Source organism: Odocoileus virginianus, chromosome 25 (genome assembly GCF_023699985.2).
Source record: "Odocoileus virginianus isolate 20LAN1187 ecotype Illinois chromosome 25, Ovbor_1.2, whole genome shotgun sequence".
Classification (NCBI taxonomy): domain Eukaryota; kingdom Metazoa; phylum Chordata; class Mammalia; order Artiodactyla; family Cervidae; genus Odocoileus; species Odocoileus virginianus.
The window spans coordinates 48936486-48955763 of record NC_069698.1 but is presented as its reverse complement, the minus strand read 5'-3'; the positions used below and the strand labels follow the sequence as shown (position 1 = coordinate 48955763).

Below are 19278 nucleotides of genomic sequence, written 5' to 3'. Positions count from 1 at the left end.
AAATCTTTATAAAGACCTTAAACATTGTTGACTAATGTAAGAGCATATTTTATAAAGTTTTTGTTTTAATATATGAATTAGTCCAAAATGGGCAATCTATAGAGAAAGTAGGTTATTCATGAGGGGATGGAGGAGGAATGAGGATGACTGCTAATGGGTATGGGATTTCTTTGAGGTATAATGAAAATAATTGTAAAATTACATAGTGTTGATGGTTGTAACTCTGAATATAGCAAAAACCACTGAGATGTACACTTTAAAGAGGTGAGTTTTATGATATATGAATTATATCTCAGAGCTCTTTTAAAAATAACACAGAAGAGTTATGTTTTAACACCATTTTCATTATTTTATTGCTTGATTTGATTGTCAGATTGAAAACAATATCTATTAGCTGCTGAGTGGCTCTGCAAGTTGTTTTGTTGATCCTGAATCATAAGTTTGTTGAAAGGATATCTTTAGTTTTTACATGCTATTTTAAGAAGTAATCCAGCCGAGACAGTTCAAGGGAAGGACAGTAAATGAATCTTGCATTTGCTTATTCCCAACTAGATACTAGCATATGGGTTAGGTGTCTTATATATGCCTTTACTTTCTTTCTATTTTAGAGGTAAGGAAACTGGAAGGGATGGTGTGATTTGACCGAGAACTGTTAAGAGGCTGCTTGACTCCAATCCACAGCCCCACAGTACTGCTCTGAAGTTTTTTGAGCAGTTCATCTTTTGTCTACCGTATTGTTTATGAAGGGAGAGGGCTCCCCAAACAACTTTTGTATATTTGATTCAAAGTAGCAAGAGCACTGTACTGTATATTTGTGGAAGGATTTGCCAGAGTTTAAGAATGATGAAGTTTGGGAGTTTTTAAGTCATCTACAGTAATGCAATAGATGCAGTCAGTGTTTTAAACTTAAGATATGCTTTTAGATGCTATATTTCATTTGCTAATTTACATTCACAATTAAAATTTTTAATTGGGGATTTTATAAATGTTAACCTTTTCAGTTTTAATCCCATGCTTGTGTATACATCTAGTCATTACAACTTTGTGGGGAGAGAAGTAGATATGGATAAAACATATAATGTATAGGATAATGTTTTTCTTCTAATCAAATGATTTTATATCCTGGAACCAGGTTTTATTTGTTCAATTAGTCTGGAAGGAACTGTTTTAAGTCATTAAAATGTTTGATAGCCAGCTTTGGGTAGACACAAAGTTTACTTAGGCACAATAAAAGCAATTTTGAAACCTGGCAGCTATGCTAGTAAAGTGGGGAGTAATGGCATGGGTAGAATATTTGGCATTTGCAAAGATCAAATCCTGGCCTATTTCGTGAGCAAGTGAAGACAAAGGAGTTAAGGATCGATTGCAGTTCAGTGAATCAAAATGGAGGTAAGGAGTAAAAAATGACCTAGTAAGTGGAACTGAGGGGGTTAAAAGGCCTGATGGCAGGGGTTGTAGCAGCCTTGGTTCTAAAGTAAAAAGTTTAATTGAAGGATAGACCCTTGGAAATTGTAAGGGAGTTAGTTTTACATGAAGAATAAATTAGGGCATACTTTGTGTAGTGAGTCATCAGAAATTAACTACTTAGAAAATTAGTTCTGGCAGCAGCAAATGGTAACAGAATTAGGGATTGGTGATATAATTAAATAGGAAGTTTAAACTACTGTTTGCTATATTACTATATTCTATTTTCATAATGCACATAGAAACATAAGTAGTTAACTTGAAAGTGGTTTCATATATAATTTAACAGTATATATTTGCATTTACATGTGTGTATTTTGTAAAGGATTTCTCTTGGTTCTGGAACCAGGAGAAAATTTGGTGAGTTTGTGGGTAACTGTAGTAAGGTAAAGAAGTATAGAAAGGAGTAAGTATGAAAAATTTTAAGACTCTTTAAACTTGAGAATAGTATATGCAGCTTTGCTGTTTGTAAAAATACCTTGTTTGTAACCTTATGGAGAAATAAGTAGAACTGATTTGTAGTGTTTAAGCAGAGACCCTGCTTCATAAGAGCAGAGTAACTGGGTAGTTTCTTTTTTCCCATCTAAAGAGCCATGTAAATTTGCCGTGTTATTAGACATACTGTATGTTAGTGCCAGACCTGTCTTGTCTCCATACATTCCTTTAACCAGGTGGAAAATTGGTTAAATATTTGGGTTTCCAAGGATTTGACTCTCTGGAAAGTAAATATAACTTATATGGGAGTAAATCCCTGGGTTGGGAAGATCCTTTGGAGAAGGAAATGGCAACCCACTCCAGTATTCTTGCCTTGGAAATGCCATGGGCAGAAGAGCCTGGAAGGCTACAGTACATAGGGTCGTAAGAGTCAGACACAAGTTCGTGACTAAAACAAAACAACAAAAATCATATATCAGTAATTAAAGGGATGCTTTCTTTAATGCACAGATGCCAAAAAATATACTTAAGTGATTTTTCAGTTTTCGGTTTTATGCAGAAAGGCTTCAGTTATAAAGATTTTAAATGGCAGATTTTATGTTCATTTTTAAAATTTTGTTTTAGCAGTTTTGAAAAATTATATTAAAGATTTGCAAGGCATTAATTTAAACATACGTGTTAACTTCAAAGATATGGTTTACTCCATAGACAAGTTGTACCTGGTAATGATGATCCTATATATTTACAATCAAGTTGGAGAAATGCATTTCTGTGTCTCAGACACAAATGTAAAGTTTTCCATTTTTAACCCATGAATTTTAATTTATTTATTTTTGAACTAATGCAAATTAGGTAGATTTAAGTAAGAAAATATCCCACCAAATATCTTTAACATTTTAGACTATGTCAGTGTTTTTTTCCCCCTTCCACCGTGTTTGGATATGGTTACCAGATCTTTTCAATAACATGAATTACTTTCTGATTTTAAAAGCCACCTTGGGAATTCTGAGAACATCTGATTTAGATAAATTTCTAAAAGTGGAATTGTTGGTTTAAAAGATACGGACTTTTTGAGTTCTTGATATATATAGCTTTAGATTTCTCTCTGAAATTGAAACTTGCCTGTTCTCATCAGCAGAGTGCTTTCTTTGCTTTTTGCTAATCTATACTCATGCCCACTAGATACATAAGTGAACTGTATCTAGTTGTCTTAATTTATACTTTTTTTGACTATTGGTAAGACCGAACATTTTTTTCCATGTATATTAACTAGTTTCTGGCTCTATTTGTTATTCTTTGTACAGTTTCCAGTTTTATTATATCTCTTAGTGTTTGTTATTGATTAACTCATGCACAATATTCTGCTTTAGGGTAGAGTGGTATTATGGTACTTGTCTAACATGCTTGGCTTGCAACTCTTCTTTCCTTCCCTGCCCACCCGCCCCCCCCCCCACACACTCTCTCTGTTTGTCTCACATACATACACATGGTCACATTAAGTGCCCAGTATTAAAGAATTAGCTCAGACAAAGCTTTGGTAAAGGCATAAAATGAAATGCCAGGTAAGAAGAGACTAAACTATCTCTTACCTGATTGTTCTAGCAGTAAGTATTTTGTAGAGCTGTCTTCAGGCTATAATTAGAGGGACAAAGCATCTTTGTGGAGATGATTTTAAGATTTTCCCTCTATGTTTTCTTTTGTTAAATTCATTGTGTGCTTTTATAAAGTATATTTTACCAGTAAACATTTAAGTTAAGTTGGCTTTAACTCTTGATTTGGTTGAAGCCAATGTATCAGATTTGATGAGACAAATGAACAAAAGAGGAGGGAGATTGTAGACTTGAACGCTTTGATAACTTCATCTGTCAGAAGGGAGATTTGAGTACCAGCCTGTTACTATGAGTATGTGTATGTATTTTTGGAAGCACCCAAATTTTTTCTTTAAACTTTGTAATTAATTATTAATAACAGGAGCTTCAGGCAGAATTTGTCATCACGGAGATCATAATAGCAAAGGAAGGAATACTAGATATATTCAGTATAATACATTATAGTAAGTTTAAGAGGGTAAGATGGGGTAAGTATCCCATTAAAAGAGATTCTGCTGAGAGATTTCTAGTCACTTGGAGCTAGAACAGATTCTCACAGGCCAAATTAAACATTTTTCTTGATTAAAGTGTGATTCATCTAGTGAGGACTCCAAATATTTCAGATATTTATCATGATTTCATCTTGAATAAATTAGAAAAAATATTGATAAGTTGAGAGTATTGTTAAGTGAATTTTAGCTAACTGGCAAGGTCCACAGAATATCAGATAAGTCTTCCTACAAGTTGCAAGTATAGGTCCTGGTCTTTCTAATTTTTAAAAAACTGCGGTGTTGGAAAAAGCCATGTATATAGCAGATTCATGAAAGTTACAAACTAATCGGAATAGCTGCTCCGTTGAAGACAGAAAGTGATTTCTGGACTACCTAAGTAGATTGAAGGACTGTCAGAAACCAACATAAAATCAACATGAAGTTCTAGTTCTGGTAAAGATTGCAGTGAAACAGCCTGAGGGTTTTAGTTGGTTATAAATATGAGTTAATAATGAACTGAGCACTGTATATTTAAACTTCCCTGGGTCTTCATTGCTTCTTTGGCTTTCCCTAGTTGTGGCGAGAGAGGGCTACTGTTTATTGGGAAACGTGGGCCTCTCATTGCAGTGGCTTCTCTTGTTGTGAAGTACAGGCTTATGGGATCTTTCGAGACCAGGGATTGAGCCCATGACCCCTCCATTGGTAGGGAGACTCCTATCCACTGGACCACCAGGGAAGCCCTGACTAAGCAGTATTTTAAAAAATAATACTAATAAATGATCTCTCCTACCCCAGAGTGACCATGTTCTGAATCCTAGAACCTGTGAATGTGTTACCTTACTTGGCAAAAGAGACTTTGCAGATGTGATTAAGGGTTTGAGTTAATTGTCCCATGTTATCTGGATGAACCCAGTGTAACCCCAAGGGTCCTTAAATGAGAGAGACATGAAAGTCAGAGAAAGTGATGTACAGTGAAAGCAGAGGCTAAGAAAAGGCAGAAGATGCTATGCTGCCAGCTTTGAAGATGGAAGAGCCAAAGGAATTTAGGCACCCTTTGGCTAGAAAAGGAAAGAAATAGATTTTGACCTAGGGTGCCCAGAAGGAAGGCAGCCCTACCAACGCCTTGATTTCAGACTAATGAGGCTGTGAATTCCAAAAGTGTTTTAAGCTACTGAGTTTGTGGTAATGTGTTCCTGCAGAAAGAGGAAACTGATACAAAAGACAACCCACTAAATTCTGCAGGAATATATCCAGGCCCTCTTTATTTTGTTTTATCATACTTTAAAAGGAATTAGCCATGGAGAAGGAAATGGCAACCCACTCCAGTATTCTTGCCTGGAAAAGTCCATGGACAGAGGAGTCTGGCGGGCTGAAGTCCATGGGATTACATGAGTGAGCATGTGTGCACGAGGGTGGAGGGAGATGGGTTGGTAGTAATAAAGTGGTAGAACTAAAAAAAAAAAAGGAATTAGCCAGTATAGTCAGATCTAGAAATCATATCATTTGGTTAATAGTTGAAGCAGATAAGAAAACATGCTTAGTTATGTTTATTTTCTCAAATGAGAAAGATCACTGTTATTCTGTGCTCTAGAGGCAGAACTAGAGCAGGAAAGGGAGGGAAGGTTGTCATCAGAAGGGAGATTTGGGGTCAGTACAAAGACGACAGCTGTAACCGTTGGAGCTGATGAGTTATGAGTTAGTAAGCCTGTGAACTAACATGGGACCTGCCAGATGTATTGTGAAAGCAGTTCTGAATTTAGTATGAATACTAGATTAGGTACTAAGGTGCTATGCAGCTGTAAAACTCTTTGATGCTGCTATGTTTTCAGTATAGAGAAAATTTCTCCAAATGCAGCACTTGAATAGTAGATGTAACAATAAAGTTTTTATGCTAAGCCATAATAAAAAAATTGGGCTTCCCTGGTGGCTCACATGGTAAAGAATCCGCCTGGAAATGCAGGAGACCTAGGTTGGAAAGATCCCCTGAAAGGAATGGATACCCACTCCAGTGTTCTTGCCTGAAGAAGTCCATGGACAGAGAAGCCTGGCCGGCTACAGTTCATGGGTCACAAAGAGTTGAACACAACTGAACCACTAACACCTTCAGTTTAATGGCAAAAACTTAAACTTGAGATCTATGTTAAGATTCCCAGGGCATTATGTACTTCTTTTTACTGAGCCATTTATGTGTCAGATCTAGACCAAGAGATTTATATACATTATCTCATTTAATCCTAACAGTTTTATGAAGTGAATATTAGTAATCATCTTTTTCATATGTCATTGAAATTCAGAAAAGTTTAACTAAACTTGTCAAAGTTTATACTGTCAATAAATAGCAGAGTATCATGTTATTTTGACTAACCCTCAAACCTTATGAATTCTACAGGTGTCATGGGCCAAATTTGAAATTGTTCTTTATTGATATTAGGGATCATTGTGAGTGATTTTTTTTTTTTTTTTTTTTTTCAGAATTTTTAGAATACTTTGTGTATCAGGCACCCAACAGAACAGTGTTCATGTTTAGGTTTTCTAATAGTCATTCAACTAATGACAACAAAAAAACAAACTTGTATCTGTTGCTGGCAAGTATGTTTTTCTTACTCATGCTTTCTAAGGAGGTTTTGTACCTTTTGGGGCCTACTGCTGCTATTATTCTGTGTAAGAATTGCGTCCTTTTCTGTGGCTGCTCTGACACTTTTTTCTTGTTTGTTTTTTGACAGATCACATTAATTCTGAATGCAGATGTGTAGTAGCAAAGAGAATGCTGCAGCTAGTGATGTTTATTGAGCACTTGCCCAGTTGCAGATGATAATACTAGTCATTCAGTTCAGTCGCTCAGTCGTGTCTGACTCTGCAACCCCATGGACTGTAGCACACCAGGCTTCCCTCTCCATCACCAACTCCCGGAGCTTGCTCAAACTCATGTCCATTGAGTCGGTGATGCCATCTCATCCTCTGTCATCCCCTTCTCCTCCTGCCTTCAATCTTTCCCAGCATCAGGGTCTTTTCAAATGAGTCAGTTCTTCGCATCAGGTGGCCAAAGTTTTGGAGTTGCAGCTTCAGTGTCAGTCCTTCCAGTAACACTCAGGACTGATTTCCTTTAGGATGGACTGGTTGGATCTCTTTGCAGTTCAAGGGACTCTCAAGAGTCTTCTCCAACACCACAGTTCAAAAGCATCAATTCTTAGGCACTCAGCTTTCTTTATAGTCCAACTCTCACATCCATACATGACTACTGGAAAAACCATAGCCTTGACTAGACGGACCTTTGTTGGCAATGTAATATCTCTGCTTTTTAATATGCTGTCTAGGTTGGTCATAAATTTTCTGCTATGGAGCAAGTGTCTTTTAATTTAATTGCTGCAGTCACCATCTGCAGTGATTTTGGAGTCCAAGAAAAGAAAGTCTCACTGTTTGCATTATTTCTCCATCTATTTGTCATGAATTGATGGGCCCAGATGCCATAATCTTAGGTTTTTCAATGTTAAGTTTTAAGCCAGCTTTTTCACTCTTCCACTTTCACTTTTGGGCTTCCCTTGTGGCTCAGCTGGTAAAGAATCTGCCTACAATGTGGGAGACCTGGGTTTGATCCCTGGGTTGGGAAGATTCCCTGGAGGAAGGAAAGGCTACCCACTCCAGTATTCTGGCCTGGAGAATTTCATGGACAGAGGAGCCTGGCAGGCTACAGTCCATGAGGTCGCAAAGAGTCGGATATGACTGAGCAACTTTCACTTTCATCAAGAGTTAGGGTCCTCTTCGCTTTCTGCCATAAGGGTGGTGTCATCTGTATATCTGAGATTATTGATATTTCTCCCGGCAGTCTTGGTTCCAGTTTGTGCTTTATCCAGCCTGGCATTTCACATGATGTAATACTAGTCAGGCCATATGAAAAAAACTATAGCATTAAAAGTTTAATTTCTGGCATTTGTCCTGGTGTTCCTTTGTGTTGCCCCCTTTTCTGTGCCACATTGAAATATTTGGTATACTGTAATTAGTTGTATCTTTGTTCCCTTCTTACTCATCTTCATGGTTTTGATTCTGTAACCTCTCAATTTCTAGCAGGACCTCTGCTTTTTCAAGATCCATATTCCAGTCTGCTGAAATCTCTGCCTGGATTTCAGTTAGGCATCCCAAGTTAAATTCAGTATGTCTCATCGTTATCCCTGAACCAATACTATATATATAGAGAGAGAGATTAGCACAGATGCCTACTTGATACTCTGCCTGCATTCTCCATCATAGTTAATGGTCTTTGCGTGTATTTACAGCAAGCAGCATTGTATAAGGAGAAGACTATATGGTTTTTCCAGTAGTCAGGTATGGATTTGAGAGTTGGACTATAAAGAAAGCTTAGTGCCTTAGAATTGGTGCTTTTGAACTGTGGTGTTGGAGAAGACTCTTGAGAGTCCCTTGAACTGCAAGGAGATCCAACCAGTGCATCCTAAAGGAGATCGGTCCTGAGTATTCATTGGAAGGACTGATGTTGAAGCTGAAACTCCAATACTTTGGCCACCTGATGCGAAGAACTGACTCACTGGAAAAAACCCTAATGCTGGGAAAGATGGAAGGCAGGAGGAGAAGGGGATGACAGAGAATGAGATGGTTGGATGGCATCATTGACTCGATGGACATGAGTTTGTGCAAGCTCCAGGAGTTGGTGATGGACAGGGAAGCCTGGTATGCTGCAGTCATGGGGTTGCAGAGTTGGACACAATTCAGCGACTGGACTGAACCGATGCTCTTAAGGATTGTGAGCTTTACAATCAACAAACTCTAGTCCAGACACATTCTCTGGGAATCATTTGAAAGCAGATGTAATCCCTTTGGGTATCAGCTCAAAACAGCTTTGACAATCTGTGTTGATCGTTAATATGATTAAATAAGATGATGCACTTAGTGTTGATTCCTTCCTCTTTCCTTGAGTTGTGCCGCCTTTAGTGGAATAAATACCCTTCCTCTGTCTGTCTCTTAAATGGTAGCACTTGAATGCTCTCTTACTGGTTTATTGCCTGATTGATAGTTATACTGCTATATGGTATAGTCTGTACTTTAATTTTTTAAGATAAATGATTTAAAAATAAACTGTAGAGTATTTCATCAGAAGACAACACTAATCTGTCTTGTCTCCTCAGTTGGCTGGGATTTTTTTGTGGGTTGTTTTTTTTTTTTAATGTGGGGAGTTCCTTACTGTAGAAATAATCAAGAATGTGGGACATTAAATGAATATTTGTGCTGGCTTAGGCTTCAGAGAAGTATGATTCTCTAAGCTTTTAATGGCCAGAAAAGTAGTTCTTGCTATTGCTCATTCTTAAGATTGTGTATAAACTTTTTTGTATCCTGTTTTTCTGCTTTAAGATCCAGAAAAGGAAATAGAGCTGTAGTAATAAATAACTGTCTTAATAACTTTAATAACTTAGAAATGGGAAGAATATGCCCTTTTATAAAATGTGTGCTGCATATATTTTTCAGTTTGTATTGGAGTTGAAATACTTTAAATCGTTTCTTAGTTTCTCATTGGTTTATATAGTTTTAAAGATTACTGTCTCTAGTTGTTTTTCAATTAGTGAGCATTTATTTTCACAGAGAATTTTTATTGTTTTGGAAGTAAAGAATCAGTACCTTATTTAATTAGATAATGCCTTTTTTAAAAAAATCAGTCTCTGTGTTAGTATCTTTGTTTTTCCCGTTCTCTGTATTTTAGTATTGTTGTTCTTGTTCAGTCCTAAGTCATGTCCAACTCTTTGTGACCCCATGAGCTGCAGCATGCCAGGCTTCCCTGTCCTTCACTGTCTCCTGGGGTTTACTCAAATTCATCTTAGCATCATTTATCAAAAAATTCTACTTTTCTCTGCTTAAACAGAGTACGTTTTTGGTTCTTATTTGATCATATCTTGCATTGCATACTTTTAAAAAAAATTAATGTTACCACTATCTGTAGTCCCATTGTGTCTGTAGTTTTGAAAAGCTGCAAAAATTCTGTTGCCAGAGTATTTTGTTGACAGGTAGGGCTATTTATTCTGAAAAAGGAGACTTTTGTTCTTCAGGGTAGCTTCTTAGTAGGTGTCCGGTAAAGATGGTCTATGTCTTAGGGGTTCCATATTTGAAATTCCAGTATTAGTTGGAGAGAAATGGAAATATGATTCATGTAAGATTGATAATGCTTAGAAAGCCCTGAAATTTATTTCAAAATGTATTTTTAGAAGATATGTATGCCTATGGTTAAAACAAAAACAAGATTTTAAGAAACTAGATATAAGCTGCTTCTTAATGTCAGAATTTTATCTTTATGACTCTTATGGGCTCTCATTATATCTTGGTTGGGCTTAAACTTTAGGGAAAAGGAGTGTGCCTGTGTGGTTTCATCTCCTGGCATTCCCTGATTGTTGGATTTACTTTGGTGAAATTTGTTAAATATGGTGTCATTTTTATTCCTGACTAATCAAGAAATTGTGAATTCAAGTTTTATAATGGCATGTTAAATTTCTTACCTGATGTAATATATGTATATCTTCAAATGAACATCAGAATTATTTGAAGTCCTCCAAAATCTCAGTGAGGTTTGAATTTGAAATATTAAATATTGAGTCACAGTATTGCCATTTTCAGTATAGGAACATGGTGTGTTTGTTTCCATTCAGATCAGTTTTGAGTTCTTCAGTAGGGTTTTATAAATTTTCTGTTAGAGATATTTTGACATTTACCTTTTCCTCCTTTTTTGCTGATTTTAGCATAATCTTTTCCCATTCTGTTTTCAAAGTGGTGATGCTAGTATGTAAGAAAGCTCTTGGTTTTTCTTTACCAGACAAATTATTAAACCTAGTTTCAGAAATTTTTTTATTCTTTTAGTTACCAAATATATTTGTCGAAATGAAGGGTAAACCTCTAATTTTACTTTCAATTAAAACTTTTTTCCTTTTTTTTTTAAAGCTCTTTTCACTTATGGATATGAAACCTCCCATCTCTCGAGCCAAGATGATTCTCATCACAAAAGCTGCTATTAAAGCTATAAAGGTAAAAGTAAAAGAAATATATTAATTTGGACAGTGTTTTTAAAATGTTGAAAATGTTATTGTTAAATTTGAGGTTTCATATTGTGAAGTAATTTAGGCCTAATCAAAGAGCACTAACCAGGTTTTGCTGAAAGTACATAATAATAACTGTATGATGCATCTACATTGTAACATATTTCAAAACCTGTTTTGTTGTATTTCCTCTTTATATTCTTATAACTTTATTGAGGTATAGTTGACAGATTTAGTAGTATGTAATAGAACATAATTTGACGCACATGTACGTTGTGAAATGATTACCTTATACTAATTGACACATCCGTCACCTCACATAATTACCTGGTTTATGTGTGGTGCTAAAAAAACGTTGAACTCATTGAAGTAAGGAACAGGATGACAGAGGTTTTTGTTGTTGTTGTTTGTTTTATTCCATTTAATTCTTACCATAATAGATCAGTGGCGTATTAGCTTCATTTTTATTTAAATACTTCATGAAATTGAATATCTTACCCAAGATCACACTTTAAAGAAGTGAGTCTCTTTAAAAACTGCATTATTTAGTTCCAGTTCCATTGTTCTCTCTCCCATAAAGTCACTTGATAAACTGTTCTATGAAGATTTATTGATTAAACATCTAAGATAAGAACCTTTTGGTGGATTTTTGTAGTTTCTGTTTTAGTTAATAGTTTCTTTCTGATTTGTTAAGAATTTTTTGAGTTGTTGAGTATGGATTATTTACCAGGGTTCTTTCAGTTATTACCTTGAGAATTATTCAAACTGTCAAATTTTGAGGTTTTAGGTATTTTCTAATTATAGGAAATGTATTAACAGAAAAGTGTGTTAGCTGGATAATGATATTTTTTTCGTTCTCTTCAGCTTTATAAGCATGTGGTTCAAATAGTAGAAAAGTTCATCAAAAAGGTAACTATCCATTTTATTATTACCTCATTTTAGTCATGATCAGTATTTGTAATTTACTTTGTGAGTTGTAATTTGAATAATTGCTTCTAAAGTCACTCTACAGAAAAGTTGTCGCTAGAAGTCTTGGTTTTTTGTGTCGTAACAAAACAAAAATGTATAGCAGTTCTGTTGATTGAGTACTTACTATGAATCAGGATTTGAAATAGTTCTCCTCTGCTTGAGCCTTCTCTCCCCATTGCCCTGACTACTCTGTTGACATTTAACTCATCTTGGAGTACTTCAAATGAAATCACTCTGGTGTTTTCAACTTCCCTTTCTCCCATCATAATTAAGCCACCTTTCACTTCTACAGTTACATGTTGTTTTGTAACATATGTAACACTATCTCACATCTGTGTCAGTAAAGGGCTGAGAAAGGAGACTTAGACATCTTTGTCTTCTACCCCAACCTAAAGCTGTTCCTTTTTTTTAAAACTTTTTGGGCCATGCAACGTGGCTAGTGGAATCTTAGTTCCCCAACCAGGGATCAAACCGTGCCCCTTGCATTGGAAATATGGAGTCTGTTTTCCTTAGTATAAATTTCTAGAAATAGGGTTGTTGGATCAAATAAGGCTTTGTGTTTATTGCTAACTTATTTTTCATAAAGGTTGTGCCACCAGAAATGTATGCAGGTGCCTATCTATTTTATCTTGTCAACTTTTAAGACCAAGAATGACCTCTCCTTTTGGGTTTTGTTTCTCTGATACTGTACTTTAATAGAATTGAAGTTAATATTTTGGTTAAAATTGGCTTTTTGATAATTTTAAAAGTTAAAATTTATTTTTTTGAGCAGGGTGAATGAGAGTGGATTTTTCCATAATCAGTAGATCTGTATGGAGGTGGCTTAAGAATTGATAAAGTGATGCTGATTCTAGGAAGTTGGAGGAGGGGAGGAGAGAGGGATCGGAAAAAAGTAAAATGTTGGGAGTCTGAAACATCAAGAGAATGGTAGTTCTCTACAGACCTGTGGGAAGCTTGACAGGCTAGCCAGTAAGAGAATTAAACATTTAAGTAGTTATTTAATTACTTAAATCAATAACTTAAATAGTTATTTCTATAGAAATAACCTTGGATATATAGTTTCATAAGAGTGAGATTAATGGGTGTCAAATTGTGATTTGCTTTTCTTGTATTGACTTTACATCTTTAATCTTTGTAGTGTAAACCAGAATACAAGGTTCCAGGATTATATGTAATTGACTCAATTGTGCGACAGTCTCGTCATCAGTTTGGAACTGATAAAGATGTTTTTGGGCCAAGATTCTCTAAAAACATAACTGCCACATTCCAATATCTGTATCTTTGTCCATCTGAAGATAAGGTATAGTTTATAATTTTTAAATTAAACTTGTATTCTTTCTCTGTTCTTATATGTATATTAGGTATTTGAAAGGTAATCACAGTGATCTCTGTGAACTTGAAACAAAACCCAGTTTTTTTCTGTAGTAGTCATATCTATTTTCTTGTGAAGTCATTTAGAAATGTTGTACTGTTGAAATACAAAAAGAGCATCATCTTGCTTTAAAGAAAACGTTACTAGAAAAATTTCTTGTGACTGAATGGTAAAGAAATTCTGCAGTAGAGGAGGACAGTGCTTATCTCAAGTTGTTGTTTATTCCAGAAGGAATGGACCAATCATTGACTTTTCCCATCATATAGAGATGTTGAAGTATAAATGATATTCATTAGCAATTAGACTACTGTATTTAATTCCTCACATTTATAGCTGGTTTTACTCTGTACTATAAAAAGATAGAAAAACATAGACAAAAAACTAGCCTCTAATAGCTAGGAGAAATACACTGGTAAACTCAGAATAACGAAGACTAGAGCCTGTATAATAAATGACATATAAATTTGCATGTTATGGTTTCTCTATATTCTTGGAGGAATGCTCTTGTGGGAAAGATGTACAAGAGAAAAGATCATTCCTTGAGTAGGAGATAAGCGTTGCAACCATGAATAACACAGTTTCTCTGGATCTCCTTCAAATTTGGTAGTCCACAAAACAACTTACCTAGCAATTAGAGGCCAGTTAATTGTGTTATATATTTTAACTATTAAAATCATCCTGGAAAGTTCTTCATTTTACTCTTCTTAGATAACTGCATTTTTTGGTTTCTTTGTAATCGTAAATATGAAAATTTCAAGTAATTCTAATGCATTTCTTTTGATTCTCTCAGTTAATTTTTTGTTTTTTTCCTCTCCCTGTTTCTTACCCTGGATTATACTACTGAAGGAAGGCCAGTTAGAGCAGTTTAATGAGGCTGTAATTGTGATGATAGATTGTTTTCTATTTACGAAACAGATATAGCATGGAAATGTTAGCCTGTGGTGTTTTGTTCTCTCTTTTCATAAGAAGTATAATTATTTATGCTAATACTTACTGTATATTCATGTTTTTTCACATAACAGAGTAAAATAGTTCGTGTATTGAACCTTTGGCAAAAAAATGGAGTATTCAAAATTGAAATTATTCAGCCTCTTTTGGACATGGCAGCAGGAACCAGTAATGCTGCTCCAGTAACAGAAAATGTTACTAATAATGAAGGTAAGGTCAGGTGTGTCTGTGGGCTTAGTTGTATCATTTTTTGTGCATGAAATATTTGAAATATGTTTATAGTGATGGAATTTTTCTGTAAGAAGGAAACTTGAGTTTACATCTTGGAAGATAAAGTTTTCTTCCCATCATTATTTCTAATAAAAGTATTCAGTGCTTCTTGCAGTATAGGCTGTAATACCATAATCTATACTTTTTACTGTATGTTAAACTGAATGGAGTATTGTTTTAGTAAAGAAGCTTAATGGAGTTTAAAGGAAATATGTGTGAGTTAAAAGTTTTCTGAGGCCTTAATGACCTTTTCTTTTTTAGGTTCACCTCCACCTCCAGTTAAAGTTGCTTCTGAACCCCCACAAGCCACTGCGAACTCTGTACCAACCGTACCACAGCTGCCCAGCTCTGATGCTTTTGCTGCTGTGGCCCAACTGTTTCAGACAACTCAAGGTCAACAGGTAAACTGTCTGTCCAAAGATGAAATAGCTTGAAGTTAGGTACTATTGTCAGTTCTTATTTTACATTCCTGCTTAACGAGCACATTGTGAGGAGGGAATATTTCTACTGGAAAAGCCTTTGCGAGGAAGGTAAATTCACAAGGATAATAGGGGAAATGTGGGAAAGGTGAGCGCGGGAGCAGCACACTGAGGAATGATGTGCCCTTTGGAGAGAACTGCAGAGCTCTAAGGGTGGTGGAGTTGCTCACAGTGCTAGTTACAAAATTATGTGGATTAATGGAGGTGGTTTTTTTACACTTTTTCAGAAAACATATATACATTGTTCACAATTCAGTGTATTTTCTCTTCTCTCTGACCATCACTGTCTACCATTGAAGTCATCAGCATATACTTTTAACCTTAAGTGACACACATTATATCCCTGATACATTCATTCACGATAAACTTAACCATTACTAAAAGGTTGGTTCCTTTTTCCAAGTTCCTCCATGCCTATGCTATTTTGATTCACCATTAAGATTTTTTTTAGTGAATTAACTTTTGATTCTATGATTATCCTTTGTTGTGTGGTTTATCAGTTTTCCCATTCTTTAAGCTTCAGCAGATCCTTCAGACTTTTCAGCAGCCTCCAAAACCACAGTCTCCCGCCATTGACAATGCTGTGATGGCTCAGGTTCAGGCTATCACAGCTCAGTTAAAGACAGCTCCTACACAACCACCTGAACAAAAAGCTGCTTTCCCCCCACCTGAACAAAAAACTGCATTTGACAAGGTATGCCTCTCTCACATAACCCATCCCATTGTTTCTATCACTCTGTAGAAGTTAACCCTTTTCTGACTTAACTGGATTGTTCATTTAGTTATTTGAGGGATTTTCCCCCTCAACATCAAAACATTGATTCTTATTCTTGGTTATAAATGTAATATATACTCATTGCAAAATTTTCAATATAAGAGAAAAGTAAACAGTATAAAGGAAACAGAACATTCACCATTAACCCCCTTACTCAAGGATAACTACTGTAACATTCTGCTGTATATCTTTTCAGAATTGATTTCCTGTGGATATAGTCTTTTCTTTTTTGGTCATTATGTATCTGTGTGTTTGTGTGTATGTGTGTTTATATACATATATAAAAATAGGTATTTTAATCTATATACATAAATATTTATACACATTGTTTCTAACTGGCTTATCTTTCATCTTAATCCTCACATCTCTGGGTTGTTGTTAAGGTTAATAGATGTAAATCTACATATGTACTGAGTGCTCATTAGGATTATTCTATTACATGGACACATCAGTTTAACCATTTCCCCTGTTGAAAGACATTTAAGTTACTTTCTGTTTTCCGTTGTTGAAAACATTAGTCACCTTATCTATGATGTGAGAGTTTGGATTGCTTTAGTGTCTTCAGACTTCTCTCTTGGGCCTTAGTTATGTTTAAGGAGCTCCTACTAAGGGTATAGATGTGTTGAAAATGCACAGTTCAGAGCTTCCTGTTGAAATGTTAGCCTAAACAACTCCACTCTTAACTGTTTGTGTCTTATCTATATACGACTATATAAAATTTAATTTCATTTTACTAGTTGCAGTACAAAAAAACACGGAAGTTTGATAATTCTAGAAAGAACTATCTTTTAATTTAATCATCTCTAAAATATGTTTCTTTCTAGCATTCTAAGATACAGTAACTGTTGCTAGCAGTTAATATTAAGAATCCATATGGAAATTACTGCTTGCTATTCTATCTATATGATTTATGAGTGACTACTGATTAAAAGAAGGTTGAAAAAAAATAAAGGTTGGATTAAAATTTTTGAGTACAAAATAAGTATATACTTTTAGGGGGAAAAAAATGAAGATAATATAGAAAGTTCTGAAGTGAAAAAGGAAATCAGTCCCACTGATTTGTATATGGTTTTTCAGACCTGTTTCCTCTGCATATGTGAACATAGATTGTTAAGTGCTGTGGTTTTGTTTTTTTAGTCTTCTGTGTTGTGATTAGGAAAATTCTCCCCACTTGTATTAAAATTCTCTATTTCTTCTAGTAGTTTTATATTTCTGTTTTTTATATTTGTCTCAATGTATCAAGAACTTACATTAGCATATAGTTCAAGATTGTTAAACCTTTATATTTTTGGAAATAGCCAATTCTCCCTCACAATTTTTGTCATACATTTTTTTCTATGTCTGTCTCTAGATACCATTTTGTCCCACTAATATCTGTGTTTGTTTTGGCATCATAGCAGTTTAAACACTTGCAACTTACAGTTCATTTCTAGATGTGTTTTCTGCATTTATTCTTTTTCAAACATTCTTTGCCTATTCTTGGGCATGTGAATTGGTCTGGGGTATGTTCCAGAGAAACAGAACCAGTTATAGGCACAGACACACGAAGAGGGGGGGGATTTTTTTTTTTTGAGATTGGTTCATGTAATTGTCAAGCTGGAAATCCAGGTTAGAGTTAATGCTGCAATATTGAGTCTAAATTTTTCAAGGCAAAAGGTTTTCCTGTTGCTGTCTTGAGAATGCCATCTTTGGGAAACCCTGCTATAAGGCCTTTGACTGACTGGTTGAGGCACACCCATATTTTGGAAGGTGTTTCTTTATTCACAGCCCACTAATTTAAATGTTACTCACTTTTCTTTCTCTTTGCTGCTCCATGCAGCTTAAAGGATCTTAGCTCCCCAACCAGGGATTGAACCCCAGGCTCATGGCGGTGAAAGTGCAGAGTACTAACCACTGGGTCACCAGGGAATTCCCTTTAATCACATTTTTAAAATACTGTCAAAACCTCATCTAGGTTAGTATTTGACCAAACAACTGGACATCATAACCTAGCCAAATTGGCACATATACAGTTGACCTTCACAGCATGCTTTTCCAGATGAGCTGAGTGTTAGCATATATTTTTATGAATTTACGAGTTAAGAAGTACTGATAATTTCTTATATAGAATCTCAATTTACTAGGTTTCTGATTTTTTTTTTTATATTTGTTTCATTTATTCTTAGATGATTTACTCATGTTTCATGTTTAGTGTTTCATTAACACTTTCATGCAAGTCCAACTCTTTGCAATCCTATGGACTGTGGCCCACTAGGCTCCTCTGTCCATCGGATTCTCCAGGCAAGAATACTGGAGTTGGGTTGCCATTTCCATCTTCCCAACCCAGGGATCAAACGGTGGCCCCTGCATTCCAGGCAGATTCTTTACTGCTGAGCCACCCAGAAAGCCCAATTGATGCTGTCGAGGGAAACTATTGAATTTTTATGTTATCTTGTAAATTATCTTGGTTTTTCTGGTTGGTTCTCAGATTTTGTAGGCTGCTAAATTTGACTTTTCCCCTTCAACATCTAGACCTGTTTCTTTTTTTTTTACTGTCTGATGGCTAGGACTTCCAGGAAAAAAAAGAAAATGTTGACTAATAGCAGTGCTAGCAGTGGCATTCATATTTTGTTGTTCATTTGAATTGCAACCAATTCCTCTAGTGTTTTATCTTAAGTGGATTGATCAATGTTTGTTAATTACATTAAGTTTAGAAAAAGGAATTTTGTGCTTTGCTTTTCACTGAAAAGGTCTATTTTAAGCTAGTCAAACAGCTGACTAGGAACAGCTTGTCTGTTTCAGCTGCTTCATAGATCTTCAGTTTCCTTAAAAGCAACAGAAATATCTTTTTAGATAGTAGGGCTCAGTTAAATTTTTTAATTGCTTCAGATGTTTTCCCAAAGCAATAGGTATGAATCGTAAAACTTTTAAGGAACATGTCTATATGTGATAAACTGCAGAGAGTTCTTTTTGTTTGTTTTTGTAGATAGTTTAAACCTAAGTTTTTTTGTTTTGTTTTTTAAATTTTATTTCTGTTTGTCTGTGCTGAGTCTTCATTACTATGCAGGCTTTTTCTAGTTGCAGCAAGTGGGGGCTACTCTCCAGTCTCCTCGTGTTGGCTTTTCTTGCTGTGGAGTACAGGCTCTAGGACATGCAGGCTGCAGTAGCTGCAGCTCTTGGGCTCTCGAGCACAGGCTTCTTAGTTGTGGCACACAGGCTTAGCTGCTTCACGGCATGTGGAATCTCCCCAGACCAGGGATCAAACCTGTGTCTCTTGCACTGGCAGGCAGTCTCCACCCCAAGCCATCGGGGACACCCTGGACCTGAGCTTTAGTTTTGGCTCCTGTCATTGACTCTACTGATGAGAGTTATTTAAATATTCACTATATACCTCTGTCAAAGAGTGAAGGTAGTACCTTTTTTTTTTTCCCCACTGCCTTGAGGGTTAAGTTAACCTCATGTGCATAAAGCAGCAAGGTGCC

At 35.6% G+C, this 19278-nt stretch overlaps 1 protein-coding gene across 3 annotated transcripts in view; it reads left to right on the top strand.

Moving 5' to 3' along the window:
• The window catches only part of SCAF4 (SR-related CTD associated factor 4), a 59913-nt gene that overhangs the window by 9750 nt on the left and 30885 nt on the right, over positions 1 to 19278 (top strand). For 2 of the 3 annotated variants that reach the window (XM_020898786.2, XM_020898776.2), the window contains exons 2-7: positions 10910 to 10993; positions 11869 to 11913; positions 13112 to 13273; positions 14368 to 14503; positions 14825 to 14964; positions 15560 to 15736. In XM_020898786.2, the coding sequence (XP_020754445.2) occupies positions 10910 to 10993; positions 11869 to 11913; positions 13112 to 13273; positions 14368 to 14503; positions 14825 to 14964; positions 15560 to 15736 (744 nt within the window). The remainder of the gene's footprint in view (positions 1 to 10909; positions 10994 to 11868; positions 11914 to 13111; positions 13274 to 14367; positions 14504 to 14824; positions 14965 to 15559; positions 15737 to 19278) is intronic. The other variant, XM_020898794.2, reaches the window with a different exon arrangement.